A 19,048-nucleotide genomic window follows, 5' to 3' on the forward strand; every position below is an offset into this window, starting at 1 on the left:
ACACAAAGGTAGTATTTTCCATTGTGCTTGGTGCACTCATATTCTCATTAGAATGACCTAAAGGAAGTCTTTTCCAACAAGAATGAATCTCAGTCCTTTTAAAGTATACAAAGATTTTTAGTAGTGTTAGTGCTCAGTTGGAAAGCTGTTAAAAAAAAAATAGTGCCACAATAGAAAAAACAGTAAATAAGAACAAACTCAGCTACAACAGTTCTGTAAAGCCTAACCCTGGAAAACTTTTGAATGGCTTGATTTCCATGTATTCTTCATATACATCTGTTAAGTGTTTTTCACAAATACCTTTACCTAATTCACTGTTTTTCTTGAGTATTAACATGAAAAAGGGCTTCCAGCAAACAAATGACTTGATTGCCTCCACAGTCTTTGTTTCTTTACTGCACCCTGCTTAAGGAGTGACAGTTTCTTTCTATCTGCAATTAATGTGTCAGAGCTATGTTTAATTCTGTATTTCATATTCATATTTTCACTCCTGAAAGCTCTTTATGAACAATTTAGCAGAATTGTTTAATTCCTTCTACTGACAATCATTGATGTAAATTCTTCTTAATTATAAATAAGATTACATTAATTGTAAGTCACATGGGTGGGTTTTCTTGTGTTTTGTTTTGTGTGGTTTTTGGTTTTGGCTTGGGTTTTTTTTTCCCTGCATGTGGGCTGTTTAATTATGTATTGTACTACAGTGTCAAGTTCTCTTCCATGGAACTAGCTTTTATAGCTCTGAGACTTGCTAAATATCCTTCAATTTTCTAAAAGTGTGAGGCTGTGTAATCAAGTTTTAATGTCTTATTTTTGTCATTCACCAGTGCTAGACACATGTATTGTGCAAGTGCAATATTTCAGTCTGTCTTTTTACTAGTAAGAAATGCGAGACTTATGTATAATATTTTGTGTATCATCATGTGTCTTTAGGAGATAGATTTCTTTTTAATGGAATGCTTTAAAAGAAAATCTGATTATCCATGTGCTGTTAATCACCATGGAAGCCTTTGTTACCTTTCTTAGCTGAAGAATCTTGCTAAGTTTGAAACTAGTAGATGCTTATTAGTTGAAACAGTTGGGTTTGTGTTCTCCCAAATATTAATTCTGTCAAGCAGCATGGTTTAACATTTAGATGCTAGGTATTAGGCAGTTTTAAAGGTGGGTTGAAAACTGTGTTAAAGTATGAGTGAATTGCTCTTGTTGCTTCTGAATCATCTTTGTAGTTTGAAGCTTGTGGATGTATATGTGTAGTGATACAGTCATATATGTACTGGGTTTTTACACAGATTCTAGGGCAACAGATTAATGACTTCATCCTTCCTGATGTTAACCTGATCGGAGAGCATGCTGATGCTGCGGAGCTTGGGAGAATGCTTCAGCTTATTTTGGGATGTGCTGTGAATTGTGAACAGAAGCAAGGTATTAAATTTTGAAAGCATGTTTTCTCCCAGCCAGTGAATGAAAATCCAGTTTGTTGTGTGACTGCTTAGGGGAAAAATTACATCTCTTAGGTTGCTGTCAGAGAAAAATGTATTTTTTTCAGTGATGACATTCTGTTGCCCTACATTTAATAACTGTTGTTTTGTTGTAAGCTTCACTTCTTTTGGAGTCTCAAACTGTGGAATTGGTTTTGCTTCCAATGTACATATTTTCAATTTTTGTTTACTGAGCCATCAGTACGACTGGGGATTGGTCTGAAGGTGTCATCTGGGTTACTGTAGTTTCTGAGACATTTGCGTGGGTTTGGCAAATAAGAAAGAGTGAAGTTGGCAACCATGCCCTCTGGGCCTCAGCTGAAGACCAAGCATGCTACCTAAAGGGAATCCAAAATATCACTCAAGGCATCTGTTAAGTGATTGAATCCCACTTCAGGAGTCACTGAAAAGAGACTTCTACCTATCTTGACTCCGATGGCACTGACTGACTTTCTGACCTGCACAGGTAAAATGAGGACCCATTTATTTTTCCTGCAGATGCCACAGAGAATGTGATGAACAGTGGAGGTGCTTGTTGAAGTGTCCCAAATCTCATGCTTGAAACTTGCCTTGGGTGCAGTGTGTCTTACAGTTATCCAGTTACCCTAAATTACACTTTATTCAAGCCAGGTTAAGATAACAAAGCAACTACAGCCATTTGTTCTTAACACTTAAAATAGGAAGCATAAGAACATGTTTATTAAATACATATGTAGGTAAATAAAACTGTGTTGACTGTATTTACATCAAAGTCACATCAAATATCTGTCTGTTCCTAATTTAACTCATTTTGTTTTCCTTTCTGTCAAAATGACAGCCAGAGTTTCAGAACTTTTGTCTGCTCTTGCATAGTCCATTTTAGTTTTTATAGCTAGTTTCCACTTTTCAGTTTTCTCAGGAATGAAAAAGCAGAAGGGACTTATTTGTGATATAGCACAGAAATAGGAACAGAAACCAAGAATGTATATGAAAATACCTTGAATTGAGGATGCTGTAGGAAGGCAGGACATTATTGTTAAACTTACAGAAAAGGACAGCCTGTGCATGGATTGAGTACTTGTATAGCCTGAATAGTTTGGGAACAAGGTCAGAAAATGAGTTAAGTAGTTATTTCAGACGTGTGAGATGCCAGAAGGAAAAAAATGGATTACAATCATGCACTTCTTTTCATTGAGTCAGAGTTCCAATGAGCCTGGATTTATGCCTGAATACACTTCTGATAAATTCTTAACTATGTTTGTTGGGGTGGGATTTGAGTAATGATAAAGCATTTCAGTGTCACCTGTGACACATCCTTTTGTAGGAAGGATGCAGCTTCTGACCTCATGATCTGTGTGACTTAAGTTTCAGCAGTAACATTTCAGAATGCTCTCATTTTCAGAGTACATCCAGACCATAATGATGATGGAAGAATCGGTTCAACACGTTGTCATGACAGCCATTCAGGAGGTATGCTGGGATGCCTAGAGAATATTAAAGTTCAGCCTTTCAAAAGTGTGCTTTTTTACACTTCGGAGGAGCTTAGTTGGAAGTAAAGAAAATAAGGGGTGTAGATTTTGCTATTTTACATTAAAAAAAAAAATCTTAATTTTGCTTAGAAAAACTTGCTTTATGTCAAGGAACTCTGGCTGAATGTCCCACTTTTCTTTAAATCTAGAAGACTGAAACTTCTAGATATTTTTTGTTACTGGGTTTCCTTTCCTTTACTTTTCCTACCCTGTGACTCCTGAAGTGCACTAGATTGCGTTCATATGATAACTAAATACTCTAGGATTTCTTCAAAATTTGTACTTTGAAATTGCAAAACTCCATGTGCTGTTAATTTCATTTACTTTTTTTTCTTTTTCTGAACAAGTGAAGAGAGAGAGAAATGGATAGTACTCTTTTGTCAGCTGTACTTTTGCAAGCAGGCTAATGAAGTTATTTGTGCCAATATTTTTTATGAAGTTAGTAACTATCCTGCAGTGTATTTTGTAAAAGTGCTGTTCAGTAGTAAATTAAAACCACAGTGAAAATTAAACCACAGTATTAGTGACCACTATAGCCATGAAGACCCCATGTGACTTCTTAGTTGCTCAAAGTGCCTGTAAGTAAAGTAACTATCAGTCTTCATAGGTGAGGGTTTGCTGCAGGCAGGCAGCTTAAGGAAAGCAGGAAATCCATGGTAATCCTGTTTCTTCTGGACCTGAACATGACAAACTAAATTCCACACTTAGCACTAGAGCATTTTCACTCTTCTGTAATGCCTGAATATAAAGATGTCCATGAGCCTACATGGACCTCATCCCCTGTTATCACTTTGACCAGTGCTGTATCCTTGCAGTTGTACATCATCTGGTCTGTGTGGGCTGCTCTCTGTCACACTGGAGAGAGAGGACTTTTGAAATGAGCATTGGAAGAATCCTTATGCTGAGTCATTTCCAGTCAGTGCTGCAAGCACCAGTTTGCCTGAGTTTTGGGATATTTTGCTTTAGCACTCTTCCTAGCTAATACAATGCTGTGGTGGATTTTCATCATGTAGTCTTTTATTAAACCCAAATTTCAGCATTACTTTTTTCTGTTCTGTCTTCAAATAGAAAACCTTCTCTTATCCTTCCTCTTTCTGTAAAAATCTCCTGGTTTATTTTTTTTCGTAAAAATCTCCTTTGTTTGATAAAATACCTAGATCTGAAGCAGCCCACAGTTTTCGCATTTGATGAGTAGACATTGAATTTGTTTAGTGTTTGTGCCCTTTCTCAGAGGTGGGGAGTAGAACTGGGGAGAAATCAAGATGGGGGTATGTTCATCTGAAACAGATTTTTGGAACTTTTTGAAACTCAGTGAAGCAAAGAGTTTACTACTCAGGTACTGATGCAGTTCTGCATGATTTTAATGCAACCTTCCAAGCTTCTTAGAAATCCAGTGCATTCGAAACCAAATGAGGAGCATCTTGGGTGCTTAACGAAGAGGTCAGAAAGTGTCTCAAACTTGTAGGGTGTGATCACCCTCCATTATTTTTCAGTGATCTTGAAAGTCTACAGAGATCCCGGTTAACTGGAGGCTGAAAGAGGTCCCAATTTTCAAGAAGGAAAAGAAGGAAGACCCTAGTAATTACAGGCCTATCTCACTCCAGTGCCTGGCAAAATTATGGGGAAGGTTATTATGGGAGTTACTGAAAAACATGAGGGAGACAAGCAGTCATTAGTCCTAGCCAACAGGGGTTCACGAGGGAAAAGTTCTGCTTAACTAACTTAATTTCCTGTTTTGACAGGGTCAGCCATCTAGTTGACCAAGGGAAGCCAGCAGATGTGGGTTTTTTTTTTTTATTTTAGCAAAGCTTTTGATACTGTCTGTCACAGTATTCTTCTGAACAAAATACCCAGCATATGTTTACATGAGTCCATAATGCATTTGGTGAGCAATTTACTGGTGAGCTGGGCTCAAAGAGTTATAATAAATGGTGTTTACATCAGGCTGGTGGCCAGCAGCAGTGTGGCTCCACAGGGGTGATTTAGGGGTCACTGCTTTTTAATGTTTTTATAAACAGTCTGGACACAGGTATCAAATTTACAATCAAATTAAGGCAGTTTGCTGATGATACTAACCTAGGAGCAGCTGTGCACTCCCTTAAGGGCAGAGTGACCTTACACAGTGATTTATATAGTCATAGAAGTTGAGCAATCACCACTGTATGAAATTTAACAGGAACAAGTGCTGGATTCTCCACTTGGGATGAAGTAATCATTGTACATACAGAGGATGAGAAGCTGGAGAGCAGCCCGGTGAAAAGAGATCCAGGGGTTTGAGTTAACTGCAAGTTGAATGAGTCAACCCTGTGCCCTGGCATCCAGACAGGCCAACTGTGTCCTCGGGTGCATCAAGCACAGCATAGCTAGCTGGTTGAGGGAAGTGACTGTCCTACACTGCACTGGTGCAGCCCCACCTTGAGTACTGGGTGTGGGTTTGGGCACTGCAACATAAGAAGGACATCAAACTATTAGTGTGTCCAGGGGAGAAGTGACCAAGATAGTGAAAGGTTTCAAGGGCTTATGAGGAGCAAAGGTCACTTGTTTTTGTTCAGCTCGGATAAGAGAAGGCTAAGGGTGACCTCACAGCAGTGTTCAACTTCCTCAAAGAGGGGCAGTGGAGTGGGGAGGTGCTGATCTATCTGTGGTGATTACAACAGGACACAAGGAAATGGAATGTAGCTGCATCAGGGGAAGATCAGATTGAACATAGATTAAAAGGGTTCTCAGTGGGAGGGTGGTTGGTCACTGCAACAGGCTCCCCAGAGAAGTGAATCATGGCAACAAGCTTGTCAGAGTTCAAGGAGCATCTGGATGATGCTTTTAGTCATATGGCTTAGTTTTAGTTAGTCCTGCAAGAAGCAGGGAGTTTTACTCTGATCCTTATGGGTCCCTTCCAACTTGAGATACTCTGTGATTCTAATAAGAGTTCAGATCCAGAGCTGTACCTGCAGTCTGTGATTTTGAGGGGTGAAACTTCACTGCATTTAAGGAGGTTTTTCTGTTTCTTGGACTCAGAGCAGCTCAGAGTCCAAGTAACTCATACCAAGCAATATGTAGGAGATACCGAATAAAGTGCTCAAGAGAGTAGCTGTATGTGCGTATTTGAAAAGTTGATATGTCACCTAATCCAAACATTTCAAAGCATTTGATATGCAGGTACTCCTTCTTCAAAATTAGGTATGTAAAAAGACCTCTCTAAGCTTTAATGAGGTATTACATAATTCATTTTCATGTTTCAGCAAAGCGCATATATAAATGCTTTTAGATACTTCTCTTGTTTTCATAAATCTTACTCATGGAAATATTTCATGATGTACAGTAGAACAAACCTTTGCCCTGTTTTCTCTGTTTGGGTTTTTTTTTTTGCATGAAGAAGATGGATTTTAAATGAAAGGAGTAGCATTTTATGTTTTAAATTTTATTTGGCTATTTTGGTTTCTGTCATACCTTGTGACTTCAGCATTTCCTTTCTCCACTGATTTAAATCTTTAGAATATTAGCAGTAAAACATGCCTTATGCTTCATAAAGGTTTTATAAATTGAAAAATGCTTTTCTGTTATTTTTTTAGTACAGTCAAATTGATCTGGTGTGTTGCCACCACCTAGATTCTTAGATTGTTCTAATCTGCAGGTGTGCATTTCTAAATGCAAGCTGTGCACAAGATAGAATGACCAAGAATGATATAGCTATCAAAAATATTGCAACAAAAATTTACATAATTATAAATTATGCATTGTGTTGTATATTCTGTAGAATATCACAATATTCTGTTTATGTCACTATAGTCTATTACTGCTTGAAATGGATATATTACTATGTATAACAGAAATTTTTAATTTCATAATTTACAGTTCTGTTTTTAAAAGCCAAAGCTTTCTCCTTAGTTATTAGCTATTTCTTTTTCCTTTCCTTTCTTCGACATCCTTGGCAAATTCTGCTATCATTTTCACAAGTCTTTTCTTTGAGATGCCGAGTTCATTATTGATGAAAGTGGTAGCTGGGGAAATTGCCTTTGTTGAGGGTCAAAACTTGCCTGGAGTGCATAGCAAAAGGTACTTCCTGTCTGGATTAATACCAACTGTGTTACTTCCACAAAGTAGAAACTTTATGTTTGTTTTTTTCCCCTCCCTGTGTTTTGTCATGTGACTGTTTAAATGTTCATCTTCTCTGAAGTAAAAGTGTTCTTTTGAGCAACCAGCAAATGATAGATAAATATTTCATTGGATCTGTTAGTAATAGTGAAGGAAGAAGAATGTCCAGCTGCTTTAAAGGATATACACTGTGTCATACATAGCCCTGTCTCTTAAAAAGCAAACAAATCAAAAGATGTTTTAAAAAAGAAAAACAACCTTCTGAATACAGAAGCTGGATTTTGACATTGTTTTCATGGGCAGTTTCATGAGCTTGAACAGTATTAGCAACTGTAGAAGAAGCATTTAAAATAAAGCAAATGTTTTGAACTTCTAACATCATCAACTAAGCGGTGCATCTGCATTTGCAAAATTGTGCAAATCATATGTGGAGAGAAAAATAGGCATTCATAATTCAGGTTATTCATGCATGCAGATTTTGTGATAGTTTTACCCCTTCCCTAATCTTCATGTATCCATGACAACACAACTTGTTCACATTTCACAAGCAAAGCAGTTAAAAGTGAAGATTTTAATAATATAAAATTAGCAGATCCACAAGTATTTTGTAAGACATCATAACAAAGCTGTGGGCATGAAAATGTATAGTTGTAAAGGTTAACAGGCAGTAACAACTGCTTCTCAAAATCACACAAAGAATTATAAAAACTGTCATGTTGTTCAGGTTGTTGTACTATTTAAAATCCAGACTGACCTCTTTACCAAGAAAAACCTCTTTTGATTTTAAATGACATTTTATTATTTCAACAAATACTTGTGCTGTTTCAAGTCTTAATTTGAATATGCAAATAAACCATAAAAAGACCAAGGAAGTAAATGCGAGTCACTTGCTTTCACTGTGGGGAGCTCTTAAAAAGACTTTTCCTTCTCCTGTGGAGGCCTAATGCAGTTGCTTGATTTTGCAGGCACTTTATTGATTTCTCTTTTTATAATCAATTAACTTGTAAAATCTTTTCACATCATCATCCATTAAAGGTACATGTGAAGACAGGTAGTATTTGTCTGAATGTGAGCTTGTAAGTGAAAGAGAGAAAGCAGAACACACATTTGCTTACCCGTACCATTTTTGTCTCCAGGATGTGCGGAGATGTGTAGGGGAAAGATGAAGACAGTCCTTCACCCTGATATTCTCCCTTTTTACCCCACTTCTTTGCTTCAGGTTATTGTTAACTTATCAGAAGTTGTATTTCTGTATTACTTCTAAGTAATCTGGCAATCTTGTTCCTTTCCTTGTCTGATTGTACTACTGGATGCAGCACAATCCCACAGATTTCTTCTTTAGTATTCCCACCATCTCACAGGCCGTAAGATTGCATAATGCTTCTTGTTGCAGTGAATCAGTCTGTGGCTTTTTCCCTCAGTGGCTCATGCATACTTCCCATGACATTCCTCATGCACCTGATCCAGTTAAATTCACAAGTTCTGTGTAACATTCACACTACACCCGCACCGTGTATTTCCCCTACCTAGTTCTTCTCCCAGCTAATGACCTGTTTTCTGGACATTTCTGCTAAGGGTTCTTAAGGATTGGATTTTTTGAGGGAGATGACAAAACCCACTGAAGAATAAAGGGATTATATGATTTGCCTCATCCTGCTTTCTTTATGGTAATCCACAGAAAGCGGCAACACCACAGTGGCCTCTAGTGGGTTATGCAGCCTCTTGTATGCCTCCTACAGTACCTTTCGGCAGGTCTCTTAAGCTAGGTTTCTGAAGAGGAAGCTGTGCTATGGCCGCAAAGGGTTGGTGGCCGTCAGCGGTATATTGTTGAACACCCTTGCAGCCTGGAACCTGTCAGCTGTAATCAGCTGTAAAGTCTGGCTTAGTGGATGCAACTTACTTAGTGTCTGAAGTGCTTTTGTGAACAGTGTTGTGGGATATATAGTAGGGACAAGTGTTCAGTATTTGGTTGATAAGGATGTCCTCTTTAGTCGTCTGGAAAAGCATTTGAAAAGTGATATTAAAATGGTGCATGTACAGACATTACAGAGCAGAGAGGGATTGGACATTCTTGGTTTGGAATGCAAAATGATAAATCGGCTTAGAAAACGTGGCCCTAAATTAAATACAAGTTTGTAACATCACTATATATGGTAATGAGAAAAGATGTATTTCCAGGGGGCAGTTCTGAGGTTAGAAGTTTTCTTATTACTGTTACGGAGAATCAGGGCTTCATAGAATGCTTCATTTCACTGTAGTTTGGTGGTGTAAAGATGCAGACAAAATGGGAGGAATTCAGTTAGCAACAAATATCATCAGGGTCTGAGAAGTACTCCTGAGGACATTCAGATGAATTTAAGAATGTTGCATGCAGCTGAATCCCAGTTAAGGAGATAGAGAAAGGGAGAGAAACATTAGTGGATAAATATTTCAGTGCTGTAGACATCAAACAGGTTTTCTCTTCTACACAGTGGTATAAACAGAAAGGATGGAGAAGAAATGAAAGCTCTGTGCTGCATGTCCAAGGAGCTTTGCCAGTAAAAAGTAATGCAAAATGATTCCTGGAAGAAATAAAGGAAGCCCTGTCTCTGGAGAAAGTAACCAGACTGGAGAGGAGGTCTTAGGAAAGAATTTTTATCCTGGTTTTAGTTAGAATAGGGCCTTCTTGATTTTAACTTTCATGAGTTGCATCACTGGAGAACTCGTAGAGCATTTTGTCTTTTGATAGGATGACAGAAATCAGAGTGGGTTTGTAATGCTGCCTTTTTAGTTAGTTACAACATATTTCTTATTTGGAAGACTCTGTCTTACAACTTTAAATAATAATGCTACTATGTTTTCTGGAAGTGGCTGGGAGGAGGTCTTTGGGCTACAACTTCTTGTTACATGAGATTTAACTTCTAACTATCTCTGTAGCTGATAAGTGGATTACTGAGCTAAAACTTGCTTTCTTACCAGCTTTTTCTCTTTAAGCAAGCATATCAGTCAATATGGGAGGGGTTGGTTTGTTTTTGAAAAGTTGTGGCTGAAAGTAATGTTTGCTAGACTAAAATTACTGACAGCTACTCCTGCAATCAAATAAGTTAGTGTAAAAGGAATAGTAATATTTTCTTCAGGAATACACGCTAGGGACTTTCTTTTTAAATTTGCAAATTACAGACAACTCCAGGGCAGGAATTTTAATCATCTTTGTTTTACACAATTAGCTGAGATAGGTAGGTCGCCAGCTTCAGGTGAATAAATAAGTAAGTTGATGTGAACTTCCAGGTAATCAAAAATTGAAAACCGCTGGTAGAGAGCAATTAAAGGCAGGTCTTGCATGGTGTGTTGATAGTACCATCGTTCAAATGCCACTTCAATAAAATGTTTAGCAGAGTGTATTATAGGTTTCATCATAGATAAACAATGTGTGTTGTCTGAAGAAAAAGAGATGATGAAAGATTTCTTTTATAGTGCTTTAAATATTATAAATTCTTAAGATTTCTTGTGTAATCATTTTTGAATGTCAAACTAAAATGAAGTTAAAAACTTCTGAATGAAGTCATATCGAAGCTCCCCAAAGTTAAAATCAGCTTCTTTCATTGCAGCTCTAATTTTTAAGATTAAAGTAAATGATTGCTTTTTCTAACCCAGTGTAATCTAATTGCAGTTGATGAGTAAAGAGTCTCCAGTCTCTGTTGGAAATGATGCTTACATTGACCTTGATCGGCAGGTATCTAAGACTAGATGTTTTATTTTCCTTCAATCATAGCGCATCAGTGGTTAGCGGCTTTACTTTATTAATAAGTATTTTTTTTTCTTTAATTTTTTCTTTAATTTCTTTAATTTAATTTAAAAAGAAAAAGAAAGAGAAAAATTAGTATTTGAATATAACCTTTTTTGCCAATTCCTACTTCTAAAGTCAGTTAAAAAAAACCCAAAACAAAACAAATAACCCAACCCAAAACCAAACAAAAAACCCCAAACACACAAAAAAACCCCACCCAAACCCAACAGCTAAAAAACCCCCACCAACACATAGATGTGGCTCAGAAATCCTTAAAGCAGTCCTGGGAACTCTTGCAATATGTGAGAGAAGTTTTCGAAGAGAATCTTTGTCTGTGTGATATATCTAAAGAATATGCAAAGTAAACTGTTTTCTTTACTAGATTAACCCATGGTAACACTGTCCTACTTTCTCAGTTTTTTTTTCTAATTGGGAAGTAATACTGTATAGTGCTGTTCCATGTGTGCCTCCATCATACGTTCTCTGCAGAAGTGTGTAAATTCTCACAGATGGAATTAATTTTTCTGTGTCAACACACCTTTGAGAAATAAATAACATGCTATTACGCTGGTTGAGAAAGCTCATCTAAAATTCATCATAGGTAATGATATAGCTCTATATACAGAATATGTATGCACCTGTTTTATCAGATAAATTTTCTTTTAGCTATTTTGTTTATATTAACTGCATTCATATGCAGACTTGCAAGATATGTATCTTTAAACATAAAACCTTTGAAGAGAAGCATTTGAATATTTCCCACTGGTTGAAAGATTCAGTGCCCTTTTTCAGAAGGATAGGATTCTCCCTTGCCATATTAATTGTGTTCCTGTTGTTCAGTAAGTGTAGCTTCCAGTGACTAGAAATTTTACCCTAATTATCCACCCTCTGTATTCCACCTTGCAGTCCTTTTTGTATTTGAAATGTAGATTGAAAACTGAAATTATGCAGTCTTTGTATCCGTAAAGAAAAGTGGTATTGACAATTTTTAAAATGTACAGAATTGATGAGATCTTCAGACACAAGTTCTTCAGGGTTTTTTGACTCAATTTGTAGAATAGATGTTATAATTCTAATGTATTTTTCTAAGACCAAATAATTACTTTTGAGTATGTTTACTTTTTACTGTCACAAAAATTAGAGTAATTATACCTGCTGCTTTGTTCTTTTCTAAGAATGGAATTGCCCCAGTTTTTAAAAAGTTAATATATTACCTAAATACAAAAATAATTTTATAGCCAGGTAGTTCAGAATATTTTTATATGTGTCACAGCGAGTGATGAAATATAAATGTTTGTTGTTTATGGTAGCTGAAGAAAACTACAGAAGAATTAAATGAAGCACTAGCAACAAAAGAAGAAATTGCCCAGAGATGTCATGAGTTAGATATGCAGGTAAGTTTGCTATATTGTACATGTTGATTTTGAAGTGGGAAAGAGATGTGTTAATTTTTAGTCAGGTGAAAGCAAGAAGTGTAATGTGGAAACATAAATTTTTAAAGGGAAATGAAAATGGCACAGTAATTATGTTGCTTTACTTGTGCTGACAGAGAGGATTTCATTGTTTTGTTACATTGATGCAATGTTGCCAGTATTAAAGTGATTCATACTGACAAACCTTTTTTTTCATTCAGTTAGGAAGGGGCTGGGTTGTGTGGTTCAGCTCTTGCTTTAGAGAACTAATTGAGGTTATGCTGCTGTAACAGTTACAGCTAAGTGTTAAATCACAGTCAGAAGTTATTGTAGTCTATCACTGTCTATGGATTTAGACTAAGCTTTACTGCAGATCAGGTGTACCTAATTCAGAAGACATGAGGAGTGTGAAGTGGGAGCCCTGAAAGGCCATTGTAACCCTACTTTGGAATATCATTCAGGCTTTTGCCAAGCAGTTCAGTAGCTGTTGGAATTGACAAAGTTGATGTGTGTATCATGGTTGATTTTGGTGTGTTTGATGATTCAAGCTCTTAATGAAGCTTTTCCTTCTGTCAGGATGTTCGCATTCCCTCTCTTCCCTTCTTCCTCCTGCATGTTAACACTGTACTATTTAATAACACATGAACCCATGTTCAGCTGTTGTTTGAGTTGCAGCACTCTGGGTTCTTTGCAGTACTGCCTGGTCTTGCAATGTTTGTGGAAATACGATTCATCTTTGGGACTGTGTTCCTGTTTCAGGGCTGCTTGCAAATCACCACTGGTTGTTTTTTTTTTTTTTTTTTTTTTTTACAAGCTCAGGAGTGCTGCATCCCAACTAGAAGGAGGTGCAGCAGGAGGGCCAGGAGACCTCCTTGGATGGATAAGGAGCTGCTGAGGAAACTTCGAAGGAAAAAAGAGGCTTATAAAAAAATGGAAGCAAGGACAGGCGGCCTGGGTAGAGTACAGGGACGTTGTCCAGGAAGCTAGGGACCAGGTTAGGAAGGCTAAGGCCCAGTTAGAATTAAACATAGCCAGGGATATTAACAGGAAGGGATTCTACAGGTACGTAGCAAACAAAAAACAGACTAGGGACAACATAGGCCCCCTGAGGAAGCTTTTGGGAGAACTGGCTGCACAGGATTTAGAGAAGGCTGAGGTTCTGAATGACTTCTTTGCCTCGGTCTTCACTGGCAAAGGCTCTGACTGCACCACCCAGGTCTTAGAAGGTAGACGCAGGGACTGTGAGAATGAAGACCTTGGGCCCACTGTAGGAGAGGATCTGGTTCGAGACCATCTTAAAAATCTGAACACGCACAAGTCTGTGGGACCTGATGAAGTCCATCCGCGGGTCCTGAAGGAGCTGGTGAATGAAGTTGCTAAGCCACTGGCCATCGTATTTGAAAAATCATGGCAGTCAGGTGAAGTTCCCAACACCTGGAGAAAGGGAAATATAACCCCCATTTTCAAGAAGGGGAAAATGGAAGACCTGGGGAATTACAGACCAGTCAGTCTCACCTCTGTGCCTGGTAAAATCTTGGAGCACATTCTCCTGGAAGGCATGCTAAGGCACATGAAAAACAACAGGGTGCTTGGTGACAGCCAGCATGGCTTCACTAGGGGGAAATCCTGCCTGACCAATTTGGTGGCCTTCTATGATGGGGCTACAGAATTGATGGACAAGGGTAAAGCAGTTGATGTCATCTACCTGGACTTGTGCAAAGCGTTTGACACTGTCCCACACAACATCCTTGTCTCTAAATTGGAGAGACATCGGTTTGATATATGGACCACTCAGTGGATAATGAACTGGCTGGATGGCCGCACACAAAGAGTTATGGTCAATGGCTCGATGTCCAGCTGGAGACCAGTAACGAGTGGTGTCCCTCAGGGATCGGTGTTGGGACCGGTCTTGTTTAACATCTTCATTGCTGACATGGACAGTGGGATTGAGTGCGCCCTCAGCAAGTTTGCCGATGACACCAAGCTGTGTGGACCGGTTGATATGCTGAAGGGAAGGGATGCCATCCAGAGGGACCTTGACACGCTTGTGAGGTGGGCTGATGCCAACCTTATGAAGTTCAACCATGACCAGTGCAAGGTCCTACACCTGGGTCGGAGCAATCCCAGGCACAGCTACAGGTTGGGCAGAGGAGAGATTCAGACGGCCCTGCAGAGAAGGACTTGGGGGTGTTGGTCGATGAGAAAATGAACATGAGCCGGCAGCGTGCGCTTGCAGCCCAGAAAGCCAACCGTATCCTGGGCTGCATCAAAAGGAGCGTGACCAGCAGGTCGAAGGAGGTGATCCTGCCCCTCTACTCTGCTCTCGTGAGACCTCACCTGGAGCATTGTGTGCAGTTCCGGTGTCCTCAACATAAAAAGGACATGGAACTGTTGGAACAAGTCCAGAGGAGGGCCACGAGGACGATCAGAGCACTGGAGCACCTCCCGTATGAAGACAGGCTGAGAAAGTTGGGGCTGTTCAGCCTGGAGAAGAGAAGGCTGCATGGAGACCTCATAGCAGCCTTCCAGTATCTGAAGGGGGCCTATAGGGGTGCTGGGGAGGGACTCTTTGTCAGGGACTGTAGTGACAGGACAAGGGCTAACTGGTTTAAACTTAAACAGGGGAAGTTTAGATTGGATATAAAGAGGAAATTCTTTCTTGTTAGGGTGGTGAGACACTGGAATCGGTTGCCCATGGAGGTTGTGAGTGCTCCATCCCTAGCAGTGTTCAAGGCCAGGTTGGATGAAGCCTTGTGTGGGATGGTTTAGTCTGAGGTGTCCCTGCCTATGGCAGGGGGGTTGGAACTAGATGATCTTGAGGTCCTTTCCAACCCTAACTATTCTATGATTCTATGATTCTAAATAAATTAATTAATCCTGGAGGGGCAAAGCCATACTTTGAGTATGTAGACTTGAATATTCTTTGTGATTAATAGGCGTTGTTTCTCTTGGAAATTAGTTTTAAAAACCTTACTGTGGAGAGCTAGTTTTATTTGTTTGTTGGGAAAGAATGCAGACTTTACTATAATGAAGCTCCCTTGTACACTACGACTTTTTCTTTAGAAGCTTGTGTGAAATACAGTTAAGAATAGTTACATTTTCTGTGTCACATCACATAGCAGTTGAATACCTATTAATGTTACAGTATATCTCGTGAAGTGTGATTATTGAAGCCTGTGATTTTCCATTTGTGGCTTGTGTTGCTACTTTGTTATGCACAAACAAAAAAAAAATGTTCTCTATAACTGGATAGCTCAGTTATTCCAGTTTATGCTTTTACTACAATAGGTTGCAGCTCTCCAGGAGGAGAAGAGTAGCTTGCTTGCTGAGAACCAGATTTTGATGGAACGTTTAAATCAGTCTGACTCTATTGAAGATCCTAACAGCCCTGCAGGTCGTAGGCATCTACAGCTGCAGACTCAACTAGAACAACTCCAGGAGGAAACATTCAGGTAGAAATGCTATGTTTGGTTGGATTGTTTGTTTGTAGCTGGCAGCAGGCATGATTTATATACTTCTGTTTCTCCTGGCAATTCTGAATTAATGTAATAGGTGGTGTAATCACAGTAGTAAAGTTTTTACAATTATGTACATGTTAAGATTTACCTCTTTACAAGCTCCAGTATAAAAAAAAAAGCATGATTTCTTAATGCTGAAATGCTGTATACATGTCACTCTCTGCTCTTTGAAGTTGTTTTGAATTGTGTGCAATCATGTCACTCATGTTTTTCGGAATCAGTGAGGATGAGAAGTAGTATGCTTTCCTCTATGTAAATTATTCTGATTGGTGTAGGAAATCTTACCTGAATGTTTGCTTTGGGCAGTACTACAGGTGGTATTGTTATACAGTAAAGTGTGTCCTTCTTTGAGTTTGAAAACAAATTGTTTCATATCTGAAAGATGGGAATTATCTGCAAGGGAGCTCTGCTCTTCATTTGCATTTCCTTAATACTTGGAAATACAGTTCCTGTTCAAACATCCTTCTTGGTCCTTTTAACTGTTGCTTTCAGGCTGTGTAAACCTATTCTGCTGAGATAAAGCTGGTCCAATCCATCATCTTCCTTTCATTCTTTTTGCTTTACTTTCGCTATCCTTTGTGAATGAAACCGTATTTGTTTGCACTGACAGTTTTTCTTCTCTTTGTCCTCTTCTGGTTGCCCTTTGCCTTTTTTTTTTTTTTTTTTTTGGCCTCTTTTTTCCTGGCGGCTCAGGCACACCCTCTTCTTCAGTTTCTTGAAAAATGCCTCTTTCACAGCAACTAGTACCTGGTTTTCTTCTTTCTATACATCTACGATATAAAGGAATATGTACTAATGTGTCTCTAGTGTCCCCTTTTATCTCTCCTTATTCATCTGCATGCTCTGGAATGATTTCAACCTGAGTCTGTTACCAGTTGCAGTTTGAACAGGTTTTCTCCCCATATCCAGTATCTGCACTGCCTGCTACTGTAGTTTCAGGTAGTGAAGATCTTTCTAAACCCTTTTCACATGTGAGATTAATCTTCCAAACTCTTTTACCTCCTTCCCCTGCCTTCCTAGCATGTGGTTTCTAATGGCAATTTATATGTATTCCTTCTTCAGCTCTGCCTGACGAAATGGGACATTTTTACAGCATAACTGATGCCCAATGTGGTATAACAGTTTTTCTCCCAGTTTTGCCTCTTTATGTCCTTTGACAGTTCTGGTCTATCATAATCCAAATCTTTGTTGTGTATGGTTTAGATGACCTATTTCTTTAGATAACCCATGACCTTTAGATGACTATCTCTTGTCTTCATTCTTGTAGATTCTTTTTGAATCTGCTTGAATTAATGGATAGAATTTTTTTTTTCGTGCCCATACCTCCTTTTCTGGATGTGTTTTATCTTCATTTCAGATAAAAATCACAATAAGACTTCATGTTCCAGGTTGTGTCCTCTTAGATTGGTTCAAAATGCTTTGACAGTTTTTTTTCTTAGTTACACCCTTTGTTCACTGACATTTAAATGCAGCTTTGCCTGTGTTTGCTGTATGTAAGTAGTTCACTCCAGCATCTTTAGTCTGAGCTGTTTACATGCTAACTAGAGAACCTAAATGTATGGCTTGGTTCTTCAGAGGTACTGGGCATGCACATGTGCTTTATAAGTAAGTAAGTAAATAAATAAAACCACCTTGATGAGAGCTCTACAGTATTTAGAATATCTGATAATTGGGTTAATATTGCCGAAGGTGTGTACAATTTGAAGAGCTAAACAAAATCTTAGGATAAAGATGCCATGTTCAAACTCTATGCTTCAAGATAAAAAAGGTGGAAATTTTTGCTTGAGCTCCATTGTGAACAATTACTGTGACAGAAAAAACTCAGGATTTGTATTTCTGACAATATACATTGCCTTTTGATCTTCCCCATAGAAATACTGCTATCAACTTCAAAGCATCAAAAAAGTCTGAATCTACATTTTTTGAATAAGCACATTGGGCTGCTGTTCTTCACTGTACCAGAAGGACATTTCATGTGTTTTTTGGAGAGGATGATGAGGAATGGTAACTGGCTGAAGCTGAGAAATTTTCTGTTTTACCTAATTTCTACAGATTAGAAGCTGCCAAAGATGACTATCGAATACGCTGTGAAGAACTAGAAAAAGAAATTGCTGAATTGAGACAACAAACAGAAGAGCTTACTACATTGGCAGAGGAGGCTCAGTCTTTGAAGGATGAGATAGATGTACTAAGGTAAGCTCTGTTCCATTAACCTTTTTTTTTTTTTTAAACTTTTAATCCATATAAATCATGTTAATTTATGATTCATGAAACGACATTTTATATCTCTATTGCATTGCCATATTGTATCTAAAACTTTAGAAAATCATTTAATTTTTCTGATGTGGCAATCAGCTACCATATTCTGACTTCCCCCCAGGCCAGCGTTTAGAGATGGATCTAGTCTGCACTGATTAATTCCATGTATAAGCATCACAGAGACTTCAGTTAAACCATGTTTTTTTTACAAAATGAAATAAAGTTGCATCAGTAATGTCTTGCTCCTGCAGAGACTCTGGCTTATCTCCTGTTCTTGTAACACAACACCCAGGGAAAAATTTTATTTCCCTAATAGCTGTAAAAGAATTTCGTTTGTTTGTTTGAAGTTTAGGTTAGATATAAGGAAGAAGCTCTTTACTGTGAGGGTGGTGAGGCACGGTAGTTGTGAATGCTCCATCCCTGGCAGTGTTCAAGGCCAGGTTGGATGGAGTCTTGGGTGACATGGTTTAGTGTGAGTTGTCCCTGCCCATGGCAGGGGGGTTGGAACTAGATGATCTTGAGGTCCTTTCCAACCCTAACTATTCTATGATTCTATGATTCTATGTGTACTTAGTCTTCATTAGTTCTTGTTTAAATAATTTTAGTATTAAATATAAACATTTTCTCAATGCCAAAGTTATTTTTGATCCTCTAGTCAATTACATAGACCACCACACAATTCCACTGAAGTAAATTAGTTATTATCTACCTAATCAATAAACTGTTAATAAATTTAGCAATCCTACATCATGTTACTGTCACAAGAAGTCACTCACTGGTCTTTTGAGGTGCTCAGCTCACCTTCATCATGACTTGGGCAGCTGCTCTCACCCTTTCCGTTCCTGGGTTTGCATTATTTGGACGTTGGGTGGCGCTTTTGGTTCATCATATAGTGCTAGTATGAGCAACATCTGTTAAAGCTCTCTTTGCCACTAGAGTTTAGCACCCAAAGTTGTCATGATTTGATGATAATAGGAGTTTATAGAATGTAGTGGGCCCTTAACTGTGGAACTATGGA

The 19,048-nt window shown here is 38.4% G+C and overlaps 1 protein-coding gene across 4 annotated transcripts in view; it reads left to right on the top strand.

Annotated features, from left to right (window-relative positions):
- Positions 1 to 19,048, top strand: part of HOOK3 (hook microtubule tethering protein 3) — a 97,916-nt gene that overhangs the window by 37,294 nt on the left and 41,574 nt on the right. For all 4 annotated transcript variants that reach the window (XM_065663654.1, XM_065663655.1, XM_065663656.1 and 1 more), the window contains 6 exons: positions 1,287 to 1,419; positions 2,857 to 2,924; positions 10,725 to 10,787; positions 12,152 to 12,235; positions 15,542 to 15,705; positions 17,824 to 17,964. In XM_065663654.1, coding sequence (XP_065519726.1) covers positions 1,287 to 1,419; positions 2,857 to 2,924; positions 10,725 to 10,787; positions 12,152 to 12,235; positions 15,542 to 15,705; positions 17,824 to 17,964 — 653 coding nt within the window. The remainder of the gene's footprint in view (positions 1 to 1,286; positions 1,420 to 2,856; positions 2,925 to 10,724; positions 10,788 to 12,151; positions 12,236 to 15,541; positions 15,706 to 17,823; positions 17,965 to 19,048) is intronic.

The sequence above is a fragment of the Lathamus discolor genome, chromosome Z (assembly GCF_037157495.1).
Source record: "Lathamus discolor isolate bLatDis1 chromosome Z, bLatDis1.hap1, whole genome shotgun sequence".
NCBI lineage: Eukaryota > Metazoa > Chordata > Aves > Psittaciformes > Psittacidae > Lathamus > Lathamus discolor.